This window comes from Dendrobates tinctorius, unplaced genomic scaffold (genome assembly GCF_039654945.1).
Source record: "Dendrobates tinctorius isolate UK_male_01 unplaced genomic scaffold, ASM3965494v1 ptg000138l, whole genome shotgun sequence".
Lineage (NCBI taxonomy): Eukaryota > Metazoa > Chordata > Amphibia > Anura > Dendrobatidae > Dendrobates > Dendrobates tinctorius.
The window spans coordinates 3,274,934-3,302,715 of NW_027361806.1; the positions used below are offsets into that span (position 1 = coordinate 3,274,934).

General features: G+C 43.1%; 1 protein-coding gene across 2 annotated transcripts in view; it reads left to right on the forward strand.

Annotated features, from left to right (window-relative positions):
* Positions 1–27,782, forward strand: part of DDAH1 (dimethylarginine dimethylaminohydrolase 1) — an 86,814-nt gene that overhangs the window by 48,093 nt on the left and 10,939 nt on the right. For both annotated transcript variants that reach the window (XM_073544403.1, XM_073544404.1), the window contains exons 2-4: positions 18,227–18,326; positions 18,783–18,856; positions 19,544–19,663. In XM_073544403.1, the coding sequence (XP_073400504.1) occupies positions 18,227–18,326; positions 18,783–18,856; positions 19,544–19,663 (294 nt within the window). The remainder of the gene's footprint in view (positions 1–18,226; positions 18,327–18,782; positions 18,857–19,543; positions 19,664–27,782) is intronic.

Here is a 27,782-nt window from a genome sequence, read left to right on the forward strand (position 1 = left end):
CACCGCAGAGGAAAACGTCCAGCATTTAAAAACCAAGTAGGGAAACATGTACTGTATAGGGTATGGGGCTGTGTGCAGTGGGATACGGCACTGTTATGGGGTGTGGGGCTGTGTGCAGTGGGATACGGCACTGTTATGGGGTGTGGGGCTGTGTGCAGTGGGATACGGCACTGTTATGGGGTGTGGGGCTGTGTGCAGTGGGATAAGGCACTGTTATGGGGTGTGGGGCTGTGTGCAGTGGGATACGGCACTGTTATGGGGTATAACAGCATGTTAATTTATTGGTTAAAAAGAAATTGTCATTTTTTTTCGGCTAATGTAAGACCTCCCCCGAAAGTAAGACAGGGTGGGACTTTTTGGGGTAAAATTAATGTAAGACAGGGTCTTACTTTCGGGGAAACACGGTAGCAGCCTTCAGCTCGTCAGCATTGTTGGGTCTGGTGTCTCTCATCTTCCTCTTGACAATACTCCATAGATTCTCTATGGGGTTAAGGTCAGGAGAGTTTGCTGCCAATCAAGCACAGTGATACTGTTGTTTGTAAACCAGGTATTGGTACTTTTGGCAGTGTGGACAGGGGCCAAGTCCAGCTGGAGATTGACATTTCCATCTCCAAAAAGCTTGTCGGCAGAGGGAAGCATGAAGGGCTCTAAAATGTCCTGGTAGACGGCTGCGCTGACTTTGGTCTTGATAAAACACAGTGGACCTACACCAGCAGATGACATGGCTCCCCAAACCATCACTGATTGTGGAGACTTCACACTAGACCTCCAGCAGCTTGGATTGTGCCCTCTCCACTCCTCCTCCAGACTCTGGGACCTTGATTTCCAAATGAAATGCAAAATTACTTTCATGTGAAAACAACACCTTGGGCCACTGACAACAGTCCAGTTCTTTTTCTCCTTGGCCCAGGTAAGACGCTTCTGGCGTTGTCTGTTGGCCATAAGTGGCTGACACAAGGAATGCGACACTTGTAGCCCATGTCCTGGACACGTCTGTGTGTGGTGGCTCTTGAAGCAATGACTCCAGCAGCAGTCCACTCCTTGGGAATCTCCCCCAAATTTTTGAATGGCCTTTTCTTAACAATCCTTTCCAGGCTGCGGTTATCCCGGTGGCTTGTGCACCTTTTTCTACCACACTTTTTCCTTCCACTCAACTTTCCATTAATATTCTTGGATACAGCACTCTGTGAACAGCCAGCTTCTTTACCAATGAGCTTTTGTGGCTTACCCTCCTTGCGGAGTGTGTCACTGTCAATGACTGCCTTCTGATTAATAAATGAGGGACAGGGTGCACCACATATACGGGCATAAATGTCAAGTCATCAGTCTTCCCCATGATTGTAGAACTACTGAAACAGAATAAGGGACCTTTATAAACGCTTAGGAAGCCTCTGCAGGTGTTTTTTATTAATTATTCTAATTTACTGAGATAATGACTTTTGGATTTTACATTGGCTGTAAGCCTTAATCATCAACATTATCAGAAATAAACACGTGAAATAGATCACTCTGTGTGTAATGAATCTATATAATATGAGTTTCACTTTTTATATTGAAGAACTGAATTAAATTAACTTTTTGATGATATTTTAATATTGTGAGAAGCACGTGTGTGTGTGTGTGTAATTGTTTTTTTTTACTTGGATATTTCCCAGTTTTCATATATTGAATTTTAAAACAATCTAATAAAGAATCCGAGTTTCTTACTTATTTGACGAGAGCTGGCACTTCATTTTTGTATTGCTCTGGAAGCACTATCCAGTACCCATCAGCCAGCTGTGATTTGTTCTTCTGCACCATCCACTAATTGTAATGCCACGTGAATCATCTCCAAAATATCTCTCTCCAAGAAAGTGAACAGAGGAAAATTACCGTAAATTTTATTTTTATTTTCCCCAAGAGATAAGCAGCTGTCAGAAGTGTCTGGCAGCTGTTTTATCCGCTCTACCTACTGAGAACACACTCTATCGTACGTTGGTGTCATAAAGGAGCAATTTTCTTGGATAACTTCACTCTGACTTTGGCGTTGACTTGGATTCGCGAGGAACATCTACTTGCATCACTCTTGCCTATCAGCTACGTCCATCAGTCCTATTGGCTACGTCCATCAGTGGCGCTTTTTATTTGCAAGAGAATAAGCCGCAAAACAAATAAATAAATTTTAAAAGTGTCGCTCATTTAAAACAAAAAAAATCACATCAGCCCGTTCAAGTGAAAGAGACGTCAACCGTAATAGATGACGAGGTGTCAATGGCTTTTGTTTTATACCTGAGCCGTTCTTGGTAATCCTCTTTTGCCTTTACACACTTTTTGATCCTCCTTGCAGTAAACTATTCCTCTTATTGCAATATTTTACCGTCCAACATAAACACCTTGTCAGTCTTTTGTGAAAAGCCCGGCTTGTCTAGGAATGCCCTAATTGATCAATAATCGGATCGAAGGCATGTAGGAATGGCTCTATCCAAATAGTCAACCTGGCGGATAAATCAGACGTTATTCTGTATTGCACAGAACGAGCCTTATCCCCGGAGGAGTTGTGTCGCTTACACAGTCTGCTGTAGTTTATGGAAAATTGTGCATCTTTTTCTTTTTTTTTTTTGCGCAGTTGTCACTTTGCCAATTCTTTTGCAAAACAGCTGGAGGAACACTGAATGTTTTGTTTGCAAGGACACGATCCTGCCAAGATTTCCACTCGACAGGAGAAATGTTAAACTTCATTCAGAGCGTCCTGGGCTTCTCTTCCTTCGCAGGGTCCTCGGATCAGACCTCATCAGTCTTCTGCGCAAGCCATTCTTTTCCACTACATTATTTTAGGATTTGGTCATCCAGGAAATTAAGGCCTTGTCCATGTTTGGTCCTTATATCCTGTTGCTCCATTGTTGTTTTTTTTTTCTTTCCCCTCTTGTTGCCATGTAAAGGCATCTAAAGAAAATTTGCGTAAGTCATCTTGTTCTGCACGAAAGGAGCCTGGGGAGTAAGATCAAATGAGGGTCTGCTGAGATCATGCATGTTGTATGAGTCAGTGACTTTTTAATGTTACAAAAAACATATGTGCTAGAGAATAGATGGCCGTCATGACATGCAAATTCTTTTCATTTTAGAGCTAAAGGAAGCATCTTGAATTTGCAGACTAAGAGCGCATTCACTAAACTGCATTTATGGTTCTGGCAAGGTCCATATATTTCTTTCCAAAAACAGTTGTATTTTAGCTGGGGATTTCTAGGAGCGGTCTGGGCCCCTGAACGATCTTGGTCATGGTACCGATGCCATGTGTCCGAGACACGATACAACTTGGTGGTGCAGGGCAAATAACAGTCATGTGTCGGTGACCCGTTGTTCCCAACATCCTTTCCAGGGTTTTTTTTTTTCACCATGACTTTACAATTCACAAAAATAAAGGAAATGTTTGAAGGTTTCAATGTCTCAAGAACCAACCGGCGGCACTAGACGACCGACGATCAGCAGCTCGTTCACACACGTCAACGCGCTGCCGAGAACGATGATCTTTTATGTAGAACAAAAGATCATTTCACCAGACTGACAAGAGTTTTGCTCGATCGTCAGTGAATGACTCGATGACAAGTATTTAAATGGACCCTAAAGTTGGCCACAGTTTTTTTTTTTTTTTTTTAGCTTACAGCTGTTCCCCCTGAGCGACCAAGTATACATGCACGATCAGCTATCTGTTCTCAATTGTGGAAAGTAAGCCGCTGCCAGATACTTTTCTCCTCTGAGACTAGAACGCTTAGGAATGTTTTAATCCAACAGCCTGATCCTCACCCCGATATCTGGGGAAACTCTTAAACTTATGGCCTTGGCGAACGTTAATGTGTAAAGTATGTCTTAGACAGGCCAAGAACCGGTCAACATGACGGCGATCACCCAATGAACGAGCAAAGCCAGATGATCAGATCATTTATTCTGAAGAGAAAAAAAAACTATCGGCAGCACTGTGAATGTGCTGCCGATAACATGATGCGGCATGAGAACAGACCAAGCATAGTAAGAATCAGTCTGCTCCCGTCACGTATTGTTGGCCTGTGTGAACAAGCCAGTAAGCCATAGGTGCGACCTAAAGTTACAAGAATACGTACAGTGTGCACACGCTCGCATAGAGTTGTACACCCATGTGTCCTCACCAATGTCCCTGAGTTCACCATCCCTGGTGGGGAAATGTCTGGCTGATGGGGCATTCCTGGTCTCATGAAGCACATTCCTTAGGTTTGTCCCACCGTGTCCCAAACTGGTGACATCATGCATCATTCACCAAAGCGGTGACATAATGTAAAGAATGTCAAGCAGCCGGACAAACCTAGCTAATTATCTAATTACTCACTTTGCTGCAAGCTATAAATGCTTAAACTTTACCCTGTCTGCAAGTGGTCAGCCTGTTCCTTGCCCAAGGGAGGGTCTGCTCTTGTTTTTGACAAGAAATTGACACTAAATGCATTTTTTTTGGTTGCGTAACCCTCACAACCACACTTTGCACCTTGCTCCTACTATGAAGTTGAATTCCATTTAAAGGGAATCTGTCACCTCATTTTTCACATATAAGCTGCGGCCACCGCCGTTAGGGGCTTCTCTACAGCATTCTATAATGGTGTAGATAAGCCCTCGATGTAACCTGAAAGATAAGAAAAACAAGTTAGATTATACTTTCCCAGGGGAGGTCTGGTACGGTCCTGGTCCTATGAGTGTTGCAGGTCCGGGTGCAGCTGCTACCATCTTCATGCGATGACATCCTCTTCCTTGCTTCTGGTGCGGCTCCTGCGCAAGTGTAGTTCTCTGCCCTGTTGAGGGCAGAGTAAAGTACTGCAGTGTGCAGGCGCCGGGAAAGGTTAGAGAAGTCTAGCGCCTGCGCACTGCAGTACTTTACTCTGCCCTCAACAGGGCAAATCAGTACCACTGCACGGGAGCTACGACAGAAGCATGAAGATGAGAAGCGCCGGACCGCAACAACCATCGGACTGGACCACCCCCCGGGTGAGTATAATCTAACTTGTTTTTATCTTTCAGGTTACATCTGGGGCTTATCTACAGCATTGGCGGTGGCTGCAGCTTAGCGAGGAAAAACGAGGTAACGGGCTCCCTTTAACAAAAACAATGTCCAAGCTAAAGGCGGATTTTCACCGAGCGACCTGCGGCATCAAACGATTGTTGATCGTCTACATGTTTGAAAATTGGCAGGCGTTTAATAGCCTGGTTAATACATGTGAACCATGCTTACAATGTGCACAAAGCGATTGGTAATACATCATTTAGTGTTCATAGGTTGCTATTGTTCTCGGCAGCACGTTTTGTTTACACAGGACGAAGTTCTGCCGAGAGCGATGATCTTTTGTGCAAACCAAAGGATCATTTCACCCAACGAACGAGCGTTTTGCTCATTCTTTGAGTAATTGTCAGCCTATTTACCAGGCACAATTATCGGGAAAGGAGTGTTCCTTGGATAATGTGCACCTCCAATCAAGTTTACTGTCTAAGTGGACCCCCAAATATTTGTAACTCTTGACCGGCTCCACTGCCTGACCAGCTATAGTGACAGGGGAACCCTCCATCTTTCTCCTGCTATAGTTCACCACCAGCTCCTCAGTTTTCTTTGTTTAGTTGTAAAAACTTAGCATGGCTAATACACCCGACTACCACGGAAGTCATTCGAGAACTGAATAGAAATGGCGAAAGCACCCTTCCCTGAGGGGCACCTACACTGCTCTGCCAGACACAACTGCCCCCCTTCTGTACATACTGTGGCCTGTCTGCCAAGTAGACGGTTATCCAGTTTCTCATCCCCTCCTCCACCGTCATATCAGTCTTCTTTTTGCATAGTAACAGTGGCCGTAAGGTATTGATGGCACTGGTGAAGTCAAAGAACATTGCGCGTATATTGGTTCCATCATTATCCGAAAATGAATGTACTTCATGTAACAGAGACATAACTCTATCGTCCACCCCCAATCTATTCCGGTAAGCAAACGGTAGCAAAAGCCCTCACCCTCGGACTCAAGTAAGCAACCACTAATCTTTCCAAGGATGTCATAGCATTTGATGTTAAGGCTAAAGATAGTCATTTAGGGATGCAAGAAAAGTAGTCTAGGAACCGGAACCAGGCAGGAAGTCTTCCATACACCGGTACCCTCTGTGATTTTAGCCTCTGGTTAAATAGACACTGACTTATAGTACACAGCTGGTGCACACACTTTAAGGATACGTGGACAGAGTCTGTCTAGCTCTGCTCCTTTACCTTTGTCTAGTTTCCTAAACTGTCTCCTCATATCATTTTGGGAGACTCTGAAATCAGTCCGTTCATCCCCCATTATCAATGTTGCAGATCGTTCCCCAGTTCCGTCACCTGTCGGCACTGCACCAGCATTTCTAAATCTGTTGAAAAACTAATTAATTTCATTAGCCCTGTCCAGTCCTCCTCCCCCATGCTCCGACCTCACCTTAAACCCAGTTAGTAATTTCATTCCTAACCACACCTCTGTTGAGTTATTGTCTGATAGGATTTGAGAATGAAGCTAGAAAAACTTTCTGAGAAGACCAGTACTAATAAAGACATGATAATCGGGTCCCAATTGGAAATTTTACTTTGGAACCCTCAATGTTACACCACTGCTTGGGCCGGTGGTGGCCATGATGACCCAGTAATATCTATACGTCTGTCTCCATGTGGATAGCCGTGAAGACTACCGGCACAAATAAAAACACCTTTTTTTCTGGTGAAGGCCTCTCTGAAACTGTTTTCTTCTCTTCTGAGCAGCTCATCTTCTATGTCTTGTTTGCTTACTTTTTGACTTGCAATTTTCCAACTGACCGTACAATTACTGCACTCCGAGGTCATGGATTTTTTGGCCTTTTCCTGAATCTGACCTTGGTCATCACCCTAATTTTCCCAGCCAGTAAAATTCTGATATTGTCCCTCTGACGTTGCTATGGCTTTTCGGCATTGTACCAAGTAGACCAAGGGTCTTGGCCATTGTGTAAGAAGAATGCACGTCTCCAGTTCTGCCTTTGGTTGTTTTGTTAAATTCTATCACTTTTTTCTTTTTTTTTTTTACCCCAACTGGCGTCTAGTTTAATTTTACCTCTTTTCATAGGCTTTTTTTTTTTTTAAGCACAAACAACGCAGCTGGAAAGGAGCCCCGACGGTGAAATCTAGCCCAGGAATTCCGAGTGATTGATACCGACTTTATCTCCGAGTGGCTTTATTTGCAATTTAATGACATATCTCGTATTCAGGAGTAATAATGGCCAAGGTTGAAGCTTCTGTTTTCCCCCCACTTTCCCATAGACTGTGGAATGATGAGAATGTGACAGCCGAGCTTTCAACGAGACTCATGAATTTTAAATACTTTTCAACTAGAAAATAGGACCCATGGCGTGTGGTCAGGGGTGGACGGGGAGCTGGCAGGCACTCGGGGTAATTTGGGATGTAGTTGGTGCCTAAAAAGATAATGAATTCTTGGCTTGACCAGGTGCATACTTTGCCCAACGAGCATGTCCAGACGGAGCAGAGAATGCTTCTTTGCCCAATATTTAACAATTGCTCATTTTGTAAAAAGTAGAGGAAAAGTATTCAGCGATGCACTTTCTCAGCGTGCTTGTACAGATCCCCATTTCATGTCATCGTCCTTATCAGACAGAATCTGCACTGGTATTTCTAAGCCGAAGTCTCGCTGCCAGTAAACCAGTTACATAACTTTTTCCCTTTTTTTCTTTTTTTGACCGACGTGAATAAATCCAAAAATTTCCACTGAGGTTTAAGAACTTTGAACTCCTGGGCCCTAATGAAAAATGTTACCACTAGGTCACCCCCAACATTCCATACGATTTGTAATTCTGACCCTCGATATCTTTTTCTTCTGGGTTTGCCAACGTTTTTGGACCCAAACGTGCAACATTTACCATAGTTTTCTGTTCATATGGACTCAAGGAACAAGAGCACATCATTAGTCAAGTTGTATGGTGCGATCCGATCCGCTCGTCGTTTGCGTCCATAGTCGCCAACAGTTTTTGAATTTGCTGAGACTGTCCCATATTTTTTGGAAAAGATCCCAGAAAACTCAAGCATATCCCAGACAGAAAAGAGGTGGAGTTGTAAACTAATTCCAAAATGGGAGGGATTTAAAGGGTTATTTTCATTTTTTAGAACTGGATATTTTCGGATCGTGCTTGTAAGAACAAACACTTTTTTGTAATTTTCTGCTAATTAAAATTTGCACCAGGACTTAAGATATTAACATTTTTCTTCTGTTGACGGTTCGTTGCCTAGGAGACCGACCACCGCTGCTGTCCAGCTTGTTAGCACTGTGCTGAGATTAGGAGGCAATAGGGCTCCCCAGTGATCTTGACCAGCTTGACGCTCGATAGAAAAGAGCTTGTAAGCACTGTGCATGTTCTGCCATCTAACAATGGTGGTCGGTCTCCAAGGCAGCGAGTTGTAAACAAAAGAAAATTGTCAATATGTCAAGAATGGCTAAAAATGTTAATAAGCGGTGAATAGCTATATTGCTTGTATTTACAAACACTGTCTGACAATATCCATTTAGGAAAATGAATATAACCCTTTAAATCCCACCCATTTTGTAAAGTGTTGAAGATGGGAATAACCCTTTAAAGGAAACTGTCAACATTTTTTTTTTTTTTAATTTAGAAGGAGTAGTACAGGCGCTTCTTTCCTGATTAAAAATATTGCCTTTTTTTGTAGAGATCTGATGCCAGTCATGAGAAATCTAACATGGAGGAAATAAGTTACTGTCTCAAAGTGCACTGGGGGCGTTCCCATACATCTGGACTGCATTGTGCATTGACACACCTCCCGTGCACTTTCAGCCTGATTTGCATATGGCCTCTACTCTGGATTTCTCTTGAATGACAAGATCTCTATAAGAAAGGGATTTTTCTTTATGGAGAAAGAAGCATCTATACAGCCATATACCACAAGTTGAATAAGTGAAAAAAAATGTGCTGACAGGTTTCCTTTTAAACCCTTACTTTGTCTACAGTGATGTTAATAGGTAGTTTTTTTTTCAGAGATATGCCCAATTTTGATCCAAGTGTCGGATCAAAATCGGAAATGCAAGTCTATGGATCCGTGAAAAATATCAGACTGCACTCGCATGACATCCGAGTGCGGTCCAGTTTTCACGGACTGATGGAATGGAGAGGGTGGATAAACCTTTTCTTTCCCCCCTCCACCTCTGAGAAAAACTGATGCCACTCTGATCAAACCCTGATCAGAAATATCCGACCGTTTTTGTTGGATGGAGAGAAAACTGTTGTGTGCACTTGTCTGAATACATACAATTCAGTGCTCTAACCCAGCGCAGAGCAGGGATCGTGCCCGATTCACCTTACAAGCTGCCCTTCTAGTATTTGCACTTCACCAACAGCTAAATATCCATCATCAGCCGGCCCTTATTATGGATTATTACCTGCTGAAAGATCCTTGTAGCAGAGGGTTGCATTTTCTGTGCAAAAATTGGCAAAAATTGCACTCTCCTAATGATCACTATGGTGAAAGTGATCCGAACGAAGAAGTCCCTGCATGTATACATTCTCCTAATGATATATTTATTACATGCAATATCCCGTTTTACTGAATCTACCTCGATATATGGCAGTCGTGGATCGAGCGATGTATCTGTTGGAGCTGTATTGGTTGTTGCGATTCCATTAAATCTTAGAAATCCCTGAATAGAAGTCACTATAAAAGAGCTAAAGAACAGATTCTACCAAAAGTATCTGGTAAAAAAAAGTTTCCAAACTATCAAAAAAAGTTACAAACTTTATTAAACTTTATAAATAATTTGCATTATCCTCTTGTACGTATTCAGAATTACAGACCAGAGCTGCTTTCACTCAATTTCGAGCTTCAGAGCTGAAATCTTCTATAATGCCATCAGTGTCCATACAGAGCTGGAGCTCGCGCTGGTGTGATACATGTTTTGCGATAGGTCTTCTATGATGATTTGCGATAGGTCTTCTATGATAATTTGCGATAGGTCTTCTATGATGATTTGCGATAGGTCTTCCATGATGTTAGAGATGTACTTGTTTCCAAAAACAATTGGCAGAATTGTGAACGCAGCTCTGGATTTTAAAGCGATGCAAACTTTTTCAAAATCTGGCAACTTTTTTGTACTACGACATAGATTTTATTCCTTGTGTATTACAAGGTGATGACCCCGGGATGCTTCTCCTCTTCTTCGTGCAATGCAGAAGGGTTGTCATAACAAGTTTTTATTTCTGGTCCTAGGGGTCAGTGATTAGGAATTAACTATTCGGAGCACAGACGTTTAGGAATGGCCCATTGTGATCTATGGGTTGCACTAAACAATGGGGTGTTTGAGTCAGACACAGAAGCGAAGCCGAGTACGGCGCTGAGTGACAGGTCATGTTATCATTTCAACCAAGGTTATGTCTACTGTATGGAAAATATTTGCCCGGGGGTTAGAGCTTCTGATGTAATAACCTAAAGCCGTGTTGACTGACGCTTCGTAATTGTAACAGTTGTGCGGGTGCAGTTTATTCATGTGTGTGCTTATACCCGAAGTACCATGTCCTCCGCTCACCCCTTACGTTTAGACAAGCGGCAGAGCGTGCGTGCAATCCTCCCGCCTAATGGCAGGCTAATACCCGTGTGGGATAGAGGCTCCTGTCCGAGCTGTCATCGGGTCATGCGTTTTGTGCATAATCATTCACCATGAGACGAATGAAATGACAGATCTGTGGCAACCATAATTCCCAGCGTCAATCCCTCAAGGTCCGGCCAGGCTCGGATGACACTCATCTTACGCCTTAAGAAGTAATCATTATTATTATTAAATACTTCAGCAGATTTTTTTAATGGGTTTTCCAATAAATATATAATTTAATTCTTCATGCCAGTATTTTCTTACTAAAAGTACAACTCCCGGTCGTCACCTCGTTTTACACTGGGGTTGTCCTTGTAGGCTCCCAATAATGATAGGACTTAAAAAATTATAGGTTAAGAAAGTTCAAATACCTTAATTTTATACATTTATTTGGGTCCCATGATGCATTACTTCCTCCCTACTCGGGGGCGGGGTTTAGGTCTTCTCGCTGAGGAAGGACATCTTTCAGACTCGCGTCTTTCCAATATGGTACCCGGAAAAAAGCTATCTTTTAGCACAGTGAAAATGTGTCCAATTTATTGCTTGCCCAATTTAGCACCTATAGCTGTTTCCTCAATTTATTCTAGAAAGTACTGACCCCCCCCTACCCCCTTCAGAGATCTAATTTGTAGGGAAACTTTAAGACAATGTGGCCTACTGCGAAAAGAAAAATGGCTCTCCATCAAGGGAAGGTAAACTGTCTCTATAGTCCCACTTATAAAAGAATCCGAAAACCAGAGCTGTCTGAAGACGGGTCTCTTGTTCGGCTGGTAAGTTATGTTTTAAGGGGGGTTACAATTTATTACCATATGTGATGGCTAGCGGTTCAACGCCAATTATAAGAAGAGTGGTTGGTCAAATGTCCCCACTTTGAGCAGAGTAGAGATTGTGCAAGCGTTTTACTTGGCGCCATCAGTCCCAGGGGCAGTGGCTGGTGCAACAGTGCAAAAAAGTGCAACCACTGCGTCAATAAAACATGAGACCCTCATCCACAAAAAGTTGCTTTTTTAGTGGGTCAACTAAAACGGGTCAGACATGGACTTGCAGCCTAACCATATACAAGTGGCAAAACTATTTTGCATCATTGTTTTGTCCCAAATCCTTAATATAAAGAGATCAAAAAGTTTTACGGACCCTAAAATGATCCATAAACTACAGCTCGTATGGAAAAAGTCTATCAATTGTAAAATGCTAAAGTTACAGCTCTTGGAAGCCGAAGAGGAAAAAGTAAAGAGGGACCCAATGGGAACGGGTGGCTGAAGGTCCGGCATAGACCTGGAGCTGTCACTTTCAGAGGCCCCTTTTTTGTTTTTATTGTTTGCACTAGTTTTATAACCAAGCACCAATGTAAAATGGTATAAAACAGAAGGGTGGTCTCCAATTTGCCTTGTTGTTTTGGTTGCCTTTGCCACCTTGTTGGGTTGCCATTGACACCTTATTGGGTTGCCATTGTCATCTTGTTGGATTGCCATTGACACCTTGTTGGGTTGCCATTGCCACCTTGTTGGGTTGCCATTGCCACCTTGTTGGGTTGCCATTGCCACCTTGTTGGGTTGCCATTACCACTCTTGGGTTGCCATTGCCACCTTATTGGGTTGCCATTGCCACCTTATTAGGTTGCCATTGACACCTTATTGGGTTGCCATTGTCATCTTGTTGGGTTGCCATTGACACCTTGTTGGGTTGCCATTACCACTTTGTTGGGTTGCCATTGCCATCTTATTGGGTTGTCATTGCCACCATGTTGGGTTGTCATTGTCACCTTGTTGGGTTGTCATTGTCACCTTGTTGGGTTGCCATTGCCACCTTGTTGGGTTGTCATTGTCACCTTGTTGGGTTGCCATTGCCACCTTGTTGGGTTGTCATTGCCACCTTGCTTGGTTGCCATTGCCACCTTGCTCGGTTGCCATTGCCACCTTGTTGGGTTGTCATTGTCACCTTGTTGGGTTGCCATTGCCACCTTGTTGGGTTGTCATTGCCACCTTGCTTGGTTGCCATTGCCACCTTGCTCGGTTGCCATTGCCACCTTGTTGGGTTGCCATTGCCATCTTATTGGGTTGTCATTGTCACCATGTTGGGTTGCCATTACCACTTTGTTGGGTTGCCATTGCCACCTTGTTGGGTTGTCATTGCCACCTTGCTTGGTTGCCATTGCCACCTTGCTCGGTTGCCATTGCCACCTTGTTGGGTTGCCATTGCCACCTTGTTGGGTTGCCATTGCCACCTTGTTGGGTTGCCATTACCACTCTTGGGTTGCCATTGCCACCTTGCTCGGTTGCCATTGCCACCTTGTTGGGTTGCCATTGCCACTTTGTTGGGTTGCCATTGCCACTTTGCTCGGTTGCCATTGCCACCTGCTTTTTGTTCCCCACTTCTTTACTGTATCACTTCGCCATTATGCTTGTCACATCAGGTTTATTTCCAAGCTTCACATGAAGGCAGGTCTTCTGGTCTGGTGGCCTGACCCCTTGGATACACGTGTAACGAGCTTCATGTGCGACAGACTGGATTTTACTGCGGCGTTGGACAACAGGAAATTCTTAGAAATGCCATTAACACACATTTATTGCTTCTTTCCCAGAAATAGAGGAGCTCTGGCAGATACTCTGTGCCTCTCATCTACCTTCATAGACATTTTATAACTCAGGAATGCGTCTGCTTCAAAACTTCAGGATGTTTCAATATTACTCATATTATTTTTCGGCGCCGCAATGTGAAATAAGCTTCATACCAGTCCAGATTAATCAGAATAAAGTTGCAGCTTGCCCAATATGCGAGAATATAGGCTGGACTAATATTTCGGGAGAATAGAGCCTGGAACTTGGAGAATAGTAAATTAATTACCGGAGAGAACGGAGTAAAGTAAAACTTCTAAAGTTGAGATAAGTATTGGCCAAAAGTTTCTCCTGTAGATGGCTATCTCTCCTGACTTCCCCATAAACATGAACACTCGGCCAGTCATTCCTGTGTTTTCGATGGGCAGAGAGGAGAAAGACGCTGCCAGACTTTTGCCAAAATTGTTAGGTTCGTCTGACTTTCATCTAACATGTATTTTAGGGTCAAATCAGATGTCTGTTTAAGCCAATGGGCAACACCTCTGAGGAGCCATCCAGGCCGATCCTAATTCAACCCAAAAGTGTGGTCCTGCACCTAGGAACAGGCAATGCCAAATAACCGGATCATACCCTGCCTACATAATGAATATTGAGCACCACTAACTTTGCCACTGCCAACATGTGCCAACTGGTAGCCTCCTTCCCCCCAAAAAAAACGGGGGAACCTCCAGGATTCCTGAAAGATTTGAAAAATCTTGCAGATTTCCCTGTTAATTAATCTCCAAGAAAGCAGCATTTCTCCAACTTTTTGCAATGCCCAGACACTGAGCCCTCACCGTGCTGACTGATGCCCAGTCCTGGTTGAGATAAATGACTTGGTCTGTCGGGAAGGGTATGGCAATGCAATTTTGAATGTGTTACGCTCATCAGTGATTGGCTGCAGTGGTCACAATCGTGATGAGAACATTATCATTACAGGACAGCGGGGCGACTTTACTGCGACAGAAGATTTATCAAATGTGTGTATTACTTATTCTGTGTCCAGTTTCAGGAAACTTTGACAATCCCTTAAAAATTAAGACAAGTCTTCAATGAGCTCTGGAGCTCCCCCTAGAGGAACTGTATAGTTGTTTTTTTTTCCTGTATTGGAAAATACCTATCCCTTGACTGCAGTGATGGGCTGCAGACAATAACAGACACTGGGAGCAGTGGCAGGAAATCTGCATTGGACCTGGGGATGGGGGATAGAGCCCTTTTTTAAACAAACTGCGGCTGGAAGACAAGGGTTTTCCGAAATCAGAAAACCCCTTTTAATGCTCTCAGGGGATTTGAATCTCTGTATCGGGAAGGTGGAGCTTTGAAAAGGAGAAGATATCTTAAGAAACTCATCAGTACAGACTTACGTAGACAGAAGCATCCTGCTTAGCTGAGGCTAGATGTCTGGCCCCTTCATTTGGGAGGTATGCCAAAAATGATAGACATGCAAGGTGCAGGTAAATCCTATAAAGTTTGAGTGGTGGCCGTTCCCAGGTAAGGTAAGCTGTCAAATATTCTATTTTAGCACTTGAAGCCGCCTCCGTACTTGATGCCTGTTTTGCTTTTTAATTCTGTGAAATATGCGATTATTTTTGGTGATGTAACGCGCCATTGTTACATTCTCTTTAGCCCAGATTCTTTTGTAAATTTTTCTCAGAGGTCTCAGGTTTTTTGTCAAATGTCAACATCGTATTTATGTCAACTTTTGAGAGGTGCAGGGGAGATATATGGCCGTGTTTACAGCGCCGCATATTTCACTGCGCAGTTTGACATAAGCCACCTCCAGCCCCTGGCGCTTGGAGCAGACGCTACGGGGAAATTCATGTTTCTCCAGAAGACTTGGATGGCCGCTGCATTAATTGTCAGTATGAATAAACAAGCGCGGACGTCATTCGATGGCTTCTTACCGGTATTAATTGTACAGGTATGAGGAACTGAGCGACTGCCGGCTCCGGGTTCCAGAGTTCAGACACGTTGTATAATGGCAATTAAAAGTCCTCACATATTCTGCTATTAATCCTATTATTACCAAATATTCCATCAGCGAAAGGAAATGTCTTCTCCAAATATTGCATCAGGAAAAGGCATAAACATTCTTTAAATGTGATGTGATCTGCAGAACGTTACAGTTTCTAGCTTTTGGGGAAGCTTCGCTGTTTCTTCTTCTGGAGACTGCGGGCTGAGATATTGAGGCTCGCATGGCAAACACTGCATTCGGTGAAAAAGTAAATCTTTCCATTTGATACAAGGAAAATGGTCATTCTAATGCCACCTACTGAAGGTAATGAACTTTTAAAAGAGGACCGACCACCAGATTAAAAGAGGGCCGTTGTTGCACTTATTTAATTTCTGCCGCTTCCCTGAGAGTGCCGTGATTTTTTTTTTCAGTTCGCCATATGGTTTCAGATATATAAGCTTTTTTTTTATTTTGTGCTGATGTTTGTGGTCTTTACTAAGCAGGCGTGGCTCAATTGGCTCCCTGTGGGCGAGGCTCATAATATTCTGTGGGGAGTGGCTCACATGGATCCCTGTGTTTGTGGCTCATAGTAGCCTTGGGGGATGTGGCTCATAGTATCCCCTTTGGGCGTGGCTCATAGTATCCTCTGGGGCGTGGCTCACATGGCTCCCTGTGGGTCTGGTTCATAGTATCCTCTGGGACTTGGCTCACATGGCTCCTTGTGGGTGTGGCTCATAATATCCCCTGTGGGTGTGGCTCATAGTATCCCCTGTGGGTGTGGCTCATAGTATCCCCTGTGGGTGTGGCTCATAGTATCATCTGCGGCGTGGCTCAAATGGATCCCTGTATGTGTGGTTCATGGCATCCTCTGGGGTGTGGCTCATAGTATCCCCTGTGGGCGTACCTCATAGTATATTCTGGGGCATGTCTCCAAGCTGCTCTGTATTATTAACCTGTGATCCACACCCCCTTGGGCCCTTATCTTTTGTAACTGTATGGTGAATTAAAAAAAAACAAAAAACTGCCTACTAAGGCGAGCAGCAGAAATAAAGTAACTCTAAAAACTGGCCCCTTATGATCTGGTGACATGTCCCCTTTAAGAAACTTTGCAGCTTGACTACGGTTATAGGCCAAATCAGATTTTACTTTAACAGTTGAGGACTAGATCATTTCCCCTGTTCCTGACCAGACATATTTTCATTTTTTCATACATGTAGTTTGCAGAGCTGTTAAAACTTTTTCAGATATTCAATTCAATTTTGCCTGTTTTTTATGATACATGGGGCCTAATTTTTTGCTAATTTCGCACTCTCTATTTTTTTTTTTCCGATGTCAGGTGATATTGATGGGGAAAATATGGGAAATACTTATATTTGTTTGACATTTTGTTTTTTGTTTTTTTTAATGATCATAAAGGTCCAGTAAAAAACAATTTAAAATTTGTTCCCCTTTAATAAAAGACCTTTTGAGGGGCATTTCAACATTCTCTCTTCTGTTTTTTTATCTAATTTTCCCTGTAACTGTGGCTGGTATAATATCACAAGTTACAGTGGGAATACAGCCTCCTGGCTGCACAGCAGAGCTTGCCTGTTCTCCTAGGGCCCAGCAGCTATTGACCCCTCCCTACATCCAGATGACCGCTGGACCCACAGGTGGATGTGCCGTTAGCATTTACTACAACTGTATATACAGCGCTTTCTCACAGTGATCGGGAAGTCAGAGAGAGCAATAAACCATCTCTGCCTTCTCTATGGGGAGTCTGGCTGTGTCTGACAGACGACTCTCTGCTCCCACAGCTGCACGATCGCATGCAGCTGCTCCACCATGCAGTGAACTTTTTAGAATGTCGCTGCAGAGTAGAACGCAGACCACCCATAGACTTTAAACGGTCCACAAGTAGTTAAGAAGGAAGATACACCCATATGGCGTATTGGTTTTTGATTGCTCATTAAAGTCATTTTCCTAATTACTTTATGCTGTTAGTGTATGCAGATACTGGCTTCTGATTACTCATGGATTAAGTGTGAATAATTGCAACCAGCAAAGTTTGGTTTGTTTCCATTGGCCATGTTTGATGGGGGACTTGCTCTAAAAAGGAATGTGTCATCAGAAAATCAACTATTGTTTAAATCAAGTTCTTATGTTAAATATATATTTTTATCATTTTTTCAATTCCGTGATCTATATTAAAAAGAAATATAGTTGCAATTTTCAGACTGGCCACTGGGGCAATGCTAGACACTTACCTTCCCATACTTTCAGGATTTACACATGTACATTAGCATCATCAGACTCAGACCCCATCGTTTGTAATGAAGCATCTAATGAGCGTGTGCAAAAGTCATCGTGAACGGAGGGAGAGCAGGGTCAGGTTACTTAGCACTGTATTTTTGCCCCTGATGATAATGAGGCCGCTGAAAAGTCTTTCTTCAAAGAACAGGAAGTGTGAATCCTAAGTGCCCTAGTGGCCAGTGTAACAATTGCAAGATTTCTATATTTATTATATATGTGTATATATATATATATATATATATATATATATATATATATATACTGTATATATATATATATTGATATGCAAAATCTACAAAAAAAAATGACAAGGTTTATTTTGCTCTGTGAGAAAGCTATCTGACAAGTAAGGAGATGTGGCACGTGCTACCCTAAAGAGTCAATGTCAGACGCTTTAACAAGCCTTGCAATATGACCGTGGATAAACGATAAGCTGAAGCTCATTAGCGAGCCACCAGTTTCGGGATGTTTGCCCCTCATCAGTGCAGAGCGCAGCCTAGCAGGTGGAGTGCGATGCCCTTGAAGCAATGTGATGGGAGGACTGTAGATGATTTTCTGGCTTGATATTTATCATTAAAGGGTCGAACATTGATGTGCAGCATAGCCAATTCTCTTGATTTGCTGGAAGAAGGTAAAGAAAATGTTACAGTGGCTATAATGACAGAAGACTAAAGCCTCCCGAGGGGCAGATCACACTGTGTTGGGGAGGATACTGTTAATACTAATGACAGATGCGGATGTTTTTGCAGGTGGAGGCTGTGAAGAAAGCGCTGCAGGACCTGCAGATGAACGTGGTGGAGATGACCGATGAAAGCGCCACTTTAGATGGTGGAGATGTGCTGTTTACAGGTAATGTGCCCCCTTACATTGAAGCTCCTGGGCTGAGTGCAAAATCTGTGACCCAGACCCCAAAGAACAGGAACCATTTATAATACTGGTGTCTTCTCAGCACTCGGGCACCGGGGGACAGGTGCAACTGCTGCCTCTGTACCCACTATTGTTCGGCACCTCCTCTATTCCATTGTCCAAAAAGTATCACCTGCCACTGAATAGGTGTGTGGGACCCCACTAACTAATATTTTTTTTGTTGTTGTTGTTTCTCGCTGCAAACCCAGAAAATTTTCTTTTGAGGAATTAGTGTAACGGAACCCAGTCTCTGGACTGAATAATATTTATTATCTGACACTGAAAACTTTTTTTTATTATCAGCGGCATAGAAATAAAAAAATAAAATGACGAGCTGCAAACCCCTAGTTGTACACTAGGTGGCAGTGCTGAGTAACATGATTTTCTTTTTTTTCTCAGGGCGAGAATTTTTTGTGGGTTTATCCAAAAGAACCAATCAGCGGGGAGCCGAGATTCTGGCCGACACGTTTAAGGTAAGACTAAGCGGCGTGCGCACGTCACACTTTATTGTATAACATGTATTATAAAACTAAGTGTTGACACAAACTGCGCTATTATCACTGAAAAAAACGTCGTGAGATGTCTCTGACCAGTACAGCAAGTCCCATGAAGCAAACTGGTTACATTAAAGAGGTTATCCACTTTTTGAGGACATGTTTTGTTTTTTTTTTACCTTAAGTCCATGTATTTTGGGGCTATAAATCATGATTACAATTTGTTTTCTTTAAAAATGTTGCACTATTTGGCCTTTACATGCTTTTTGTTCCCCTGCACACTCCACTTTGATGTGGTTTGTGGTCATAAATCGGCCGAGAGGAGGTGAGAAAAAGACAAATAATAGCTACAAATTCTCTGGTCAAACCATCAGACCGAGCTCACTGATGGATACTCAGTTAACTCATTCTGCAGCAGAAGACTGTAAAAGGCAATCTGTGGCAAATTTGTAATGAAACCTAATAGCAAAAGTTATCTTTAGGCTCAAATACCTGCATTTGCGTTAAAAAAAAAAAAAAAAATGTCCCTAAAAGAGGAAAACCTTTTATTGGGCACAATTTTTTTTAACACTTTTTACATAACAGTACATTTTTTTGCAAGAATTTTGTGTAAATCACAGCATAAACACATAACGTTGATATCCCCGGTTGTCTTCTGTCCTGCAGGACTACGCAGTGTCCACGGTCCCCGTGTGTGACAGCTTGCATCTGAAGAGTTTCTGCAGCATGGCCGGACCAAACCTGATCGTCATCGGCTCCAGCGAGGAGGCACAGAAAGCTCTGAAGGTATGGAGTGAGTTTATGAAGAAGTGATTAAGTCTCGGGGGAATCAATGTAGCAGATTTTCCATCTATTACCTGATTCCAGATCTGCAGCATATTTGTGAGATGATCAGATATTTTCTTGTGAATTCATTATTGATCATTACCGAGGAGCCTCAATGGGCCCCATCACCACCAGGTTCCAATAGATCGGCTTTTACTTCTTTGACGGAGTTCAGCTTCTTATAGAACCTGGATATTCCCTTCTGTATAAATTATCACCTTAACGCTGGATACGGCACAATTGTAAGATAGGTGTGGGTGCAGTCGCTTAGACCCCCTCCACCGATCGCCAGAGATTGCCGGTCAGTGGGGGTCTAAAGAAGTGTCTGGTAGTTGCGCCTTTGCTCAGCCGATCAATTTATGCTCTGAAAGCCGTGGACTTGGGGGTAGGATAGAATGGGGAAAGAAAAAAAGACCTGTTCTGATGATTGATGGGGGTCTCCCACTCAAAATGATTCAGTGCTCATTTATGGAGAGGTAATGCCCCTTAAAGGGGAACAGTCAGTAAGATCAACCCCTACAAATTGCATATATGGGTCTGCAGGGCTGTGAAATATAGTTCCATTGACACCTTTACATCTTCTATCTGTCCCTGCATTCCTGAGAAATCAACATTTTAATCCCTTTTGGAAGTGCATTGAGCAGCAAGGTGGTGTGCTGGTAAAAGGGGAAAAAAAAAAAAAAAAAAAAAAACTCTTTTAAATCTTCTTCCTGAGCGAGTGTGAACGAGCTGAGTGTGACCTGAGCGTAAGTGCGAACTGTGGTAAGTGTGTGACTTGAAATTCAGTGACTTTAGATTCAGAGAGTTTCCAAGGGAGGTCTTACTGAATTGCTGTTATAGTAATAATTTTTTTTTTTTTTTTTTTTTATTTATTTTTGCTTATCTTATTGTCTGGTGCAATCCCCATTAGGATGTGCTCCACTATTGCCAATGCCATCCAATGCACGTCTTGCCGCATGTATGCAGTCCTTGAACAGCCGGTGGAGGGTGCATACTGCTGTGCGAGATGTGAGCACGTTGTGCATTTGGAAGCCCAGATACTGGATCTAAATGTGCAGCTGGCAACACTGAGATCCATAGACAATATGGAAAGGAGTCTTCTGCTCACTGAGCAGACGCTCAATGGGATAGATGAGGGTTGGGGATGCTAGGTTGGAGCTGCAGGACAATGAAGCAGCTAGCTGGGTGACAGTTAGAAGGCGGGGTAGAGGGAAGAGCACCAGGGAGGCTAGTCCTGATCTGGCACACTCCAATAAGTTTGCTAAGTTGGCAGATGAGGGGAGTGTTAGTGCAGGAGTAGCACTGCTGCAGCAAGGCATGTCCTCTGAAAGCCGGAGGAGTGTCTGCTCCAGTAAGGGGGGAAATAGGAGAGCAGGGCAGGCTAGACAGGTTCTGGTAGTGGGAGACTCAATTATTAGGGGAACAGATAGGGCAATCTGTCACAAAGACAGGGATCGTCGAACGGTGTGCTGCCTACCTGGCGCTCGAGTCCGACACATCGCTGATCGGGTTGACAGATTACTGGGAGGGGTTGGTGAGGATCCAGCGGTCATGGTGCACATTGGCACAAATGACAAAGTTAGAGGTAGGTGGAAGGTCCTTAAAGATGATTTCAGGGAATTAGGCTGTAAGCTTAAAGCAAGGACCTCCAAGGTGGTATTTTCGGAAATACTTCCTGTACCACGTGCCACACCAGAGAGGCAACGGGAGATTAGGGAGGTTAATAAGTGGCTCAGGAATTGGTGTAGGAAGGAGGGGTTTGGGTTCCTGCAGAACTGGGCCGACTTCTCAGTTGGCTACAGGTTCTACGCTAGGGACGGGCTGCACCTCAATGGGGAGGGTGCAGCTGTGCTGGGGGAGAAAATGGCTAGAAGGTTGGAGGAGTGTGTAAACTAGGGACAGGGGGGGAGGGTATTCCTTTTATAGGAGGGGAAGACAGTGCAGATAGAGACCTGGGCACAAATAATGACATTGGGGGTGGGGGTGGCATGGGGGGTGGGGTTAGAACAGTTAATAGTTTAAGAAAGAATAGAGGTACAGAGCGATACATAAAGTGCATGTATACTAATGCCAGAAGCCTCGCCAACAAAATGGAGGAATTGGAGTTAATGTTGTTGGAACATAATTATGACATGGTGGGGATATCTGAGACATGGCTGGATGAGAGCCATGACCGGGGGATAATTTACAGGGCTATAGTCTGTTCAGAAATGACCGTACAAATAAGCGAGGGGGAGGCGTGTGTTTATATGTAAAATCATCCTTAAAACCCATCCTTCGTGATAATATATATGAATCTAATGAGAATGTAGAGTCCCTGTGGGTAGAGATAAGGGGAGGGGGGAAAAATAATAAATTACTGATAGGGGTTTGTTATAAATCTCCAAAAATAATGGAAGCTACAGAGAATATCCTCATAAAGCAAATAGATGAAGCAGCGACTCAAGGAGAAGTCATTATTATGGGGGACTTCAACTACCCTGAAATACATTGGGGAACCGAAACCTGCAGTTCCAGCAAAGGTGATAGGTGTCTGACAACGATGAGAGACAATTACCTTTCACAACTGGTTCAGGACCCAACAAGAGGGGGGGCACTGCTAGACCTAATATTATCCAACAGGCCAGACCGCATATCAAATGTAAGGGTTGGGGGTCACTTGGGTAATAGTGATCACAAATTAATAAGTTTTCATGTATCCTTTAATAAGATGTGTAGTAGAGGGGTTACAAGGACACTAAACTTCAGGAAGGCAAATTTCCAACGGATGAGAGATGATCTTGGTGCAATTAACTGGGACGATATCCTGAGACATAAAAATACACAAAGAAAATGGGAGACATTTATTAGCATCCTGAATAGGACCTGTGCACAATATATACCGTATGGGAATAAACATGCGAGAAATAGGAGGAAACCACTATGGCTAAATAGAGCTGTAAGGGGTGCAATAAGAGATAAAAATAAAGCATTTAGAGAATTAAAGCAAGTAGGTAGTGATGAGGCATTAAATAAATACAGAAGATTAAATAAATTCTGTCAAAAGCAAATCAAGACAGCAAAGATTGAGACGGAGAGACTCATTGCCAGAGAAAGTAAAAATAATCCAAAATATTCTTTAACTACATAAATAGTAAGAAGCTAAAAAATGATAGTGTTGGTCCCCTTAAAAATAGTCTGGGTGAAATGGTGGACGAGGATGAGGAAAAAGCCAATATGCTAAATGACTTTTTTTCAACAGTATTTACACAAGAAAATCCCATGATGGATAACATGATCAGGGATAAAAATTCTCCATTAAATGTCACCTGCTTAACCCAGCAGGAAGTACGGCGGCATCTAAAAATCACTAAAATTGACAAATCCCCGGGCCCGGATGGGATACACCCCCGAGTACTGCAGGAATTAAGCACAGTCATTGATAGACCACTATTTTTAATCTTTAAAGATTCCATAATAACAGGGTCTGTACCACAGGACTGGCGTATAGCAAATGTGTGGCCAATATTCAAAAAGGGGACAAAAACTGAACTGGGAAATTATAGGCCTGTAAGTTTAACCTCAACTGTGGGTAAAATCCTGGAGGGTTTTCTAAGAGATACTATACTGGAGTATCTGGAGAAGAATAACCTTATGACCCAATATCAACATGGGTTTACAAGAGACCGTTCCTGTCAGACTAATCTGATAAGCTTTTATGAAGAGGTAAGCTTAGGACTGGACCAAGGGAATGCAGTGGACGTGGTGTACATGGACTTTTCAAAAGCTTTTGATACGGTGCCACACAAAAGGTTGATACATAAAATGAGAACAATGGGGATAGGGGAAAATATGTGTAGGTGGGTTAAGAGCTGGCTCAGGGATAGGAAACAAAGGGTGGTTATTAATGGAGCACACTCTGACTGGGTCACGGTTAGCAGTGGGGTACCACAGGGGTCAGTTTTGGGCCCGCTTGTTTTTAACATATTTATTAATGACCTTGTAGGGGGCATAGAGAGTAGAATTTCAATATTTGCAGATGACACTAAACTCTGCAGGGTAATTAATACAGAGGAGGACAATTTTATATTACAGGAGGATTTATGTAAACTAGAAGCTTGGGCTGATAAATGGCAAATGAGCTTTAATGGGGATAAATGTAAGGTCATGCACTTGGGTAGAACGAACAAGTTGTATAATTATGTGCTTAATTGTAAAACACTGGGCAAAACAGTCACTGAAAAAGACCTGGGTGTATGGGTGGACGACAAACTCACATTTAGTGGCCAGAGTCAAGCAGCTGCTGCAAAGGCAAATAAAATAATGGGATGCATTAAAAGAGGCATAGATGCTCATGAGGAGAACATAATTTTACCTCTATATAAGTCACTAGTGCGACCACACTTAGAATACTGTGTACAGTTCTGGTCTCCGGTGTATAAGAAAGACATAGCTGAACTGGAGCGGGTGCAGAGAAGAGCGACCAAGGTTATTAGGGAACTGGGGGGTCTGCAACACCAAGACAGGTTATTACACTTGGGGTTATTTAGTTTGGAGAATCGAAGGCTTAGGGGTGATCTTATTACAATGTATAAATATATGTGGGGACAATACAAAGACCTTTCTAATGATCTTTTTACTCTTAGACCTGTGACGGGGACAAGGGGGCATCCTCTACGTCTGGAGGAAAGAAGGTTTAAGCATACTCACAGACGCGGATTCTTTACTGTAAGAGCAGTGAGACTATGGAACTCTCTGCCATATGATGTTGTAATGAGTGATTCACTACTAAAATTTAAGAAGGGACTGGATGCCTTTCTTGAAAAGTATAATATTACAGGGTATATACACTAGTCTCCTTAATATTGCGTTGATCCAGGGAGCTAGTCTGATTGCCGTATGTGGAGTCGGGAAGGAATTTTTTTCCCCAATGTGAAGCTTACTGTTGCCACATGGGGTTTTTTTGCCTTCCTCTGGATCAACATGTTAGGGCAAGTTAGGATAGGATATGGGTTGAACTAGATGGACTTAAAGTCTCCCTTCAACCTTAATTACTATGTTACTATGTTACTATACCCAAATGAAGCATTAAGTGCTCTTGGCGTGACAGAGCACTTCCCAAGCCAGTGTCTCCGAAGTTGTTTTCCCTCCCAGATTTCTCAGGAATACAGCAACAGATTGATATATAGCTCCATTGACGCCTTTTTTTATCTTCTATCTGTTGCTGCATTCCTGAGAAATTAGTGTTTGAACTCATATGCAGATTACGCATTAAGTGCTCTGGGCATGATCAAGTACTTTCCAAGCCACTGTCTCCTTAGTTTTTTCCACCAGCCTCTTATCAAGCATCAGGCCAAAACATCAGATAGTGAGCTATCAATCAAGTTAAAGAATCTGGTGCTGGGCGGGTAAAAAATTAGAGGAGGCAGTGGCTTGGGGAGTGCTCTGTCACGCCCATAGCACTTAATGCATAATTTGCATATGAATGTTGATCTTTCTGACATATTCCCTTTAAAGGGTGTTCCCTCTGCATGTTCGCTGATCACTGTGCAGCTCTCCGAGCGTCGCACAAGCATCCTCTGGTATAGTTTGTATGTGGGATCCCATGACGGTGCAGAGCCCAGACCATGAGATAAAACATATGTCGTCATTATACTCCTGTGAAGCCAAAGGAAGCATTAGCTCAGAGTCAGGTTTCTGAAACTTTCACTTTATTGTGGGTAAGATGGGTAATAGATCTGAAAACACTGAACAAGTACACACAAAAATGGCTGCAACGGAATCCAACTTTATACTTTTGGTTTTACCTTTTTGGGTCTTCCTTCCAGCACCCACCATCCATCACTCCTGAGAACGTCTCTACCGCTCCACATTGCGGTGACAGTGACATAGTTTACGGTGATCATAGTCTGGTGTATACCAGATCCTTCATAAAAATACTGTCCGTTAATCTGTCTTTTTCTCAACTCCTCTGTGTTGATTTATGACCACTGACCACATCAAAGTTGAGCTGAGCGTTGAGGTGGTAATATATCAGCTGAAAAGAGCTCAGATAAAAAAAAGTTTAAATATCCCTTAAGAACTAGCTCACTGACAGATTCCCAGTTGACTCATTGTCGCGGGAGACATTTTGCAACTCTGAATTGCATGCTGGACAGGTGATTTTAGATTATTTTTGCTCTCCTTATATCCTTCAATATTGTAAAGTCCTATTTTGCCCTGTTTTAGGTCTTGTGCACAAGTCAAAGAATAGCGCTAAAGATTAAGAGTAATAAGCTGACACCTTTAGGGGTCATTGTTCTTTCCCAAATGCATTTATTTAGGACTAAAGCTAATTTTTGGACTTGTGTTTCATTAAGAATGTTTGCTTTTTATACTGTTTGATTTCCTGCATATTGCAGAATGAGTCAACTGAGGATCCATTAGTGAACTTTTTCTGACCAGAGCTTTTTTTTTTTTATTGGTGGTTTAGGATCATATCAAAGTTTAGTTTAAATTTCATGTGGTCATTAATCAGCACATATGAGTTCAGAAAAAAAACAGATAAATACAAATGCTCCATCAGAACGAGCTCGCTAATAGATGCTCAGTTAACTCATTTTAACAGCCTGCAATGTGCAGGGAAACCAAGATTCTGTAAAAGCTAAACGGTGCAACATTTTTGATGAGACCCAACTGCAAAATAAAATTGTAATCCGTAATAAATGCATTTACATAAATTGCTTTTTAAAATGAATTTTTTTAATGATTAGTGGGGGGGGTCCAACCTCCTCTGTGACCCCTTTATCTTAGAAGTCGGAGCGCCATGATCTAAGCGATGGCGTCTTTTAGCCGTACAGTATACTTTAGAAGATAGAAAAACTGAGCTCTTTCATGATTATTATTATTATGCACTTATATAGCGCCATTTATTCCATGACGCTTTACATGTGAAAAGGGGAAATATAGACAAGTACAATAAACATGTGTAAGACAAGGGACTCACAAGTACATAAGGAGAGGGGACCCTGCCCGCGAGGGCTCACAGTCTACAGGGATGGGTGAGGATACAGTAGGAGAGGGTAGAGCAGGTCGTGCGGTGGTTCAGTAGACCGAGGATCACTGCAGGCTGTAGGCTTGTCGGAACAGGTGGGTTTTCAGGTTCTTCTTCAAGGTTTCCGTTGATGGTGAGAGTCTGATGTGTTGCGGCAGGGAGTTCCAGAGTATGGGGGAGGCACGGGAGAAGTCTTGTATGCGGTTGTGGGAAGTAGAGATAATGGGGAGTAGAGAAGGAGATCTTGAGATGATCGAAGGTTGCGTGCGCGTAGGTACCTAGAGACCATGTCACAGATGTATGGAGGAGACAGGTTGTGGATGGCTTTGTATGTCATTGTTAGGGTTTTGAATTGTAGCCTCTGGGCAATAGGAAGCCAGTGAAGGGCCTGGCATAGGGGGGAGGCTGGGGAATAGTGGGGAGACAGGTGGATTAGTCAGGCAGCAGAGTGTAGGATGGACTGGAGCAGAGACAGAGTTCTAGAGGGGTGGCCAGAGAGTAGGAGGTTGCAGTAGTCAAGGCGGGAGATGATAAGAGCATGCACTAGTGTTTTTGTGGTTTCGTGGTTGAGGAATGAGCGGATCCGGGAAATATTTTTGAGTTTGAGACAGTAGGAGGAGGCGAGGGCTGGGATATGTGGTTTGAAAGAGAGCGCAGAGTCGAGGATCACCCCAAGGCACCGAGCGTGCGGGACTGGGGAAAGAGAGCAGCCGTTGACACTGATGGATAGGTCTGGTGGAGGGGTAGAGTGAGATGGGGGAAAGATGATGAATTCTGTTTTGTCCATGTTCAGTTTCAGAAAGCAAGCAGAGAAGAAGGCTGAGATAGCAGACAGACATTGTGGGATGTCAGTCAGTAAGGAGGCGAGGTCGGGTCCAGATAGGTAGATCTGCGTGTCATCGGCATAGAGGTGATACTGCAAACCGTGGGATTCTATGAGCTGTCCCAAGCCAAAGGTGTAGACGGAGAATAGTAGGGGTCCTAGGACAGAGCCTTGGGGAAGACCGACAGACAGGGGGCGAGGTGAGGAGGTGGTGTGTGAGAGGGAGACACTAAATGTTCGGTCTG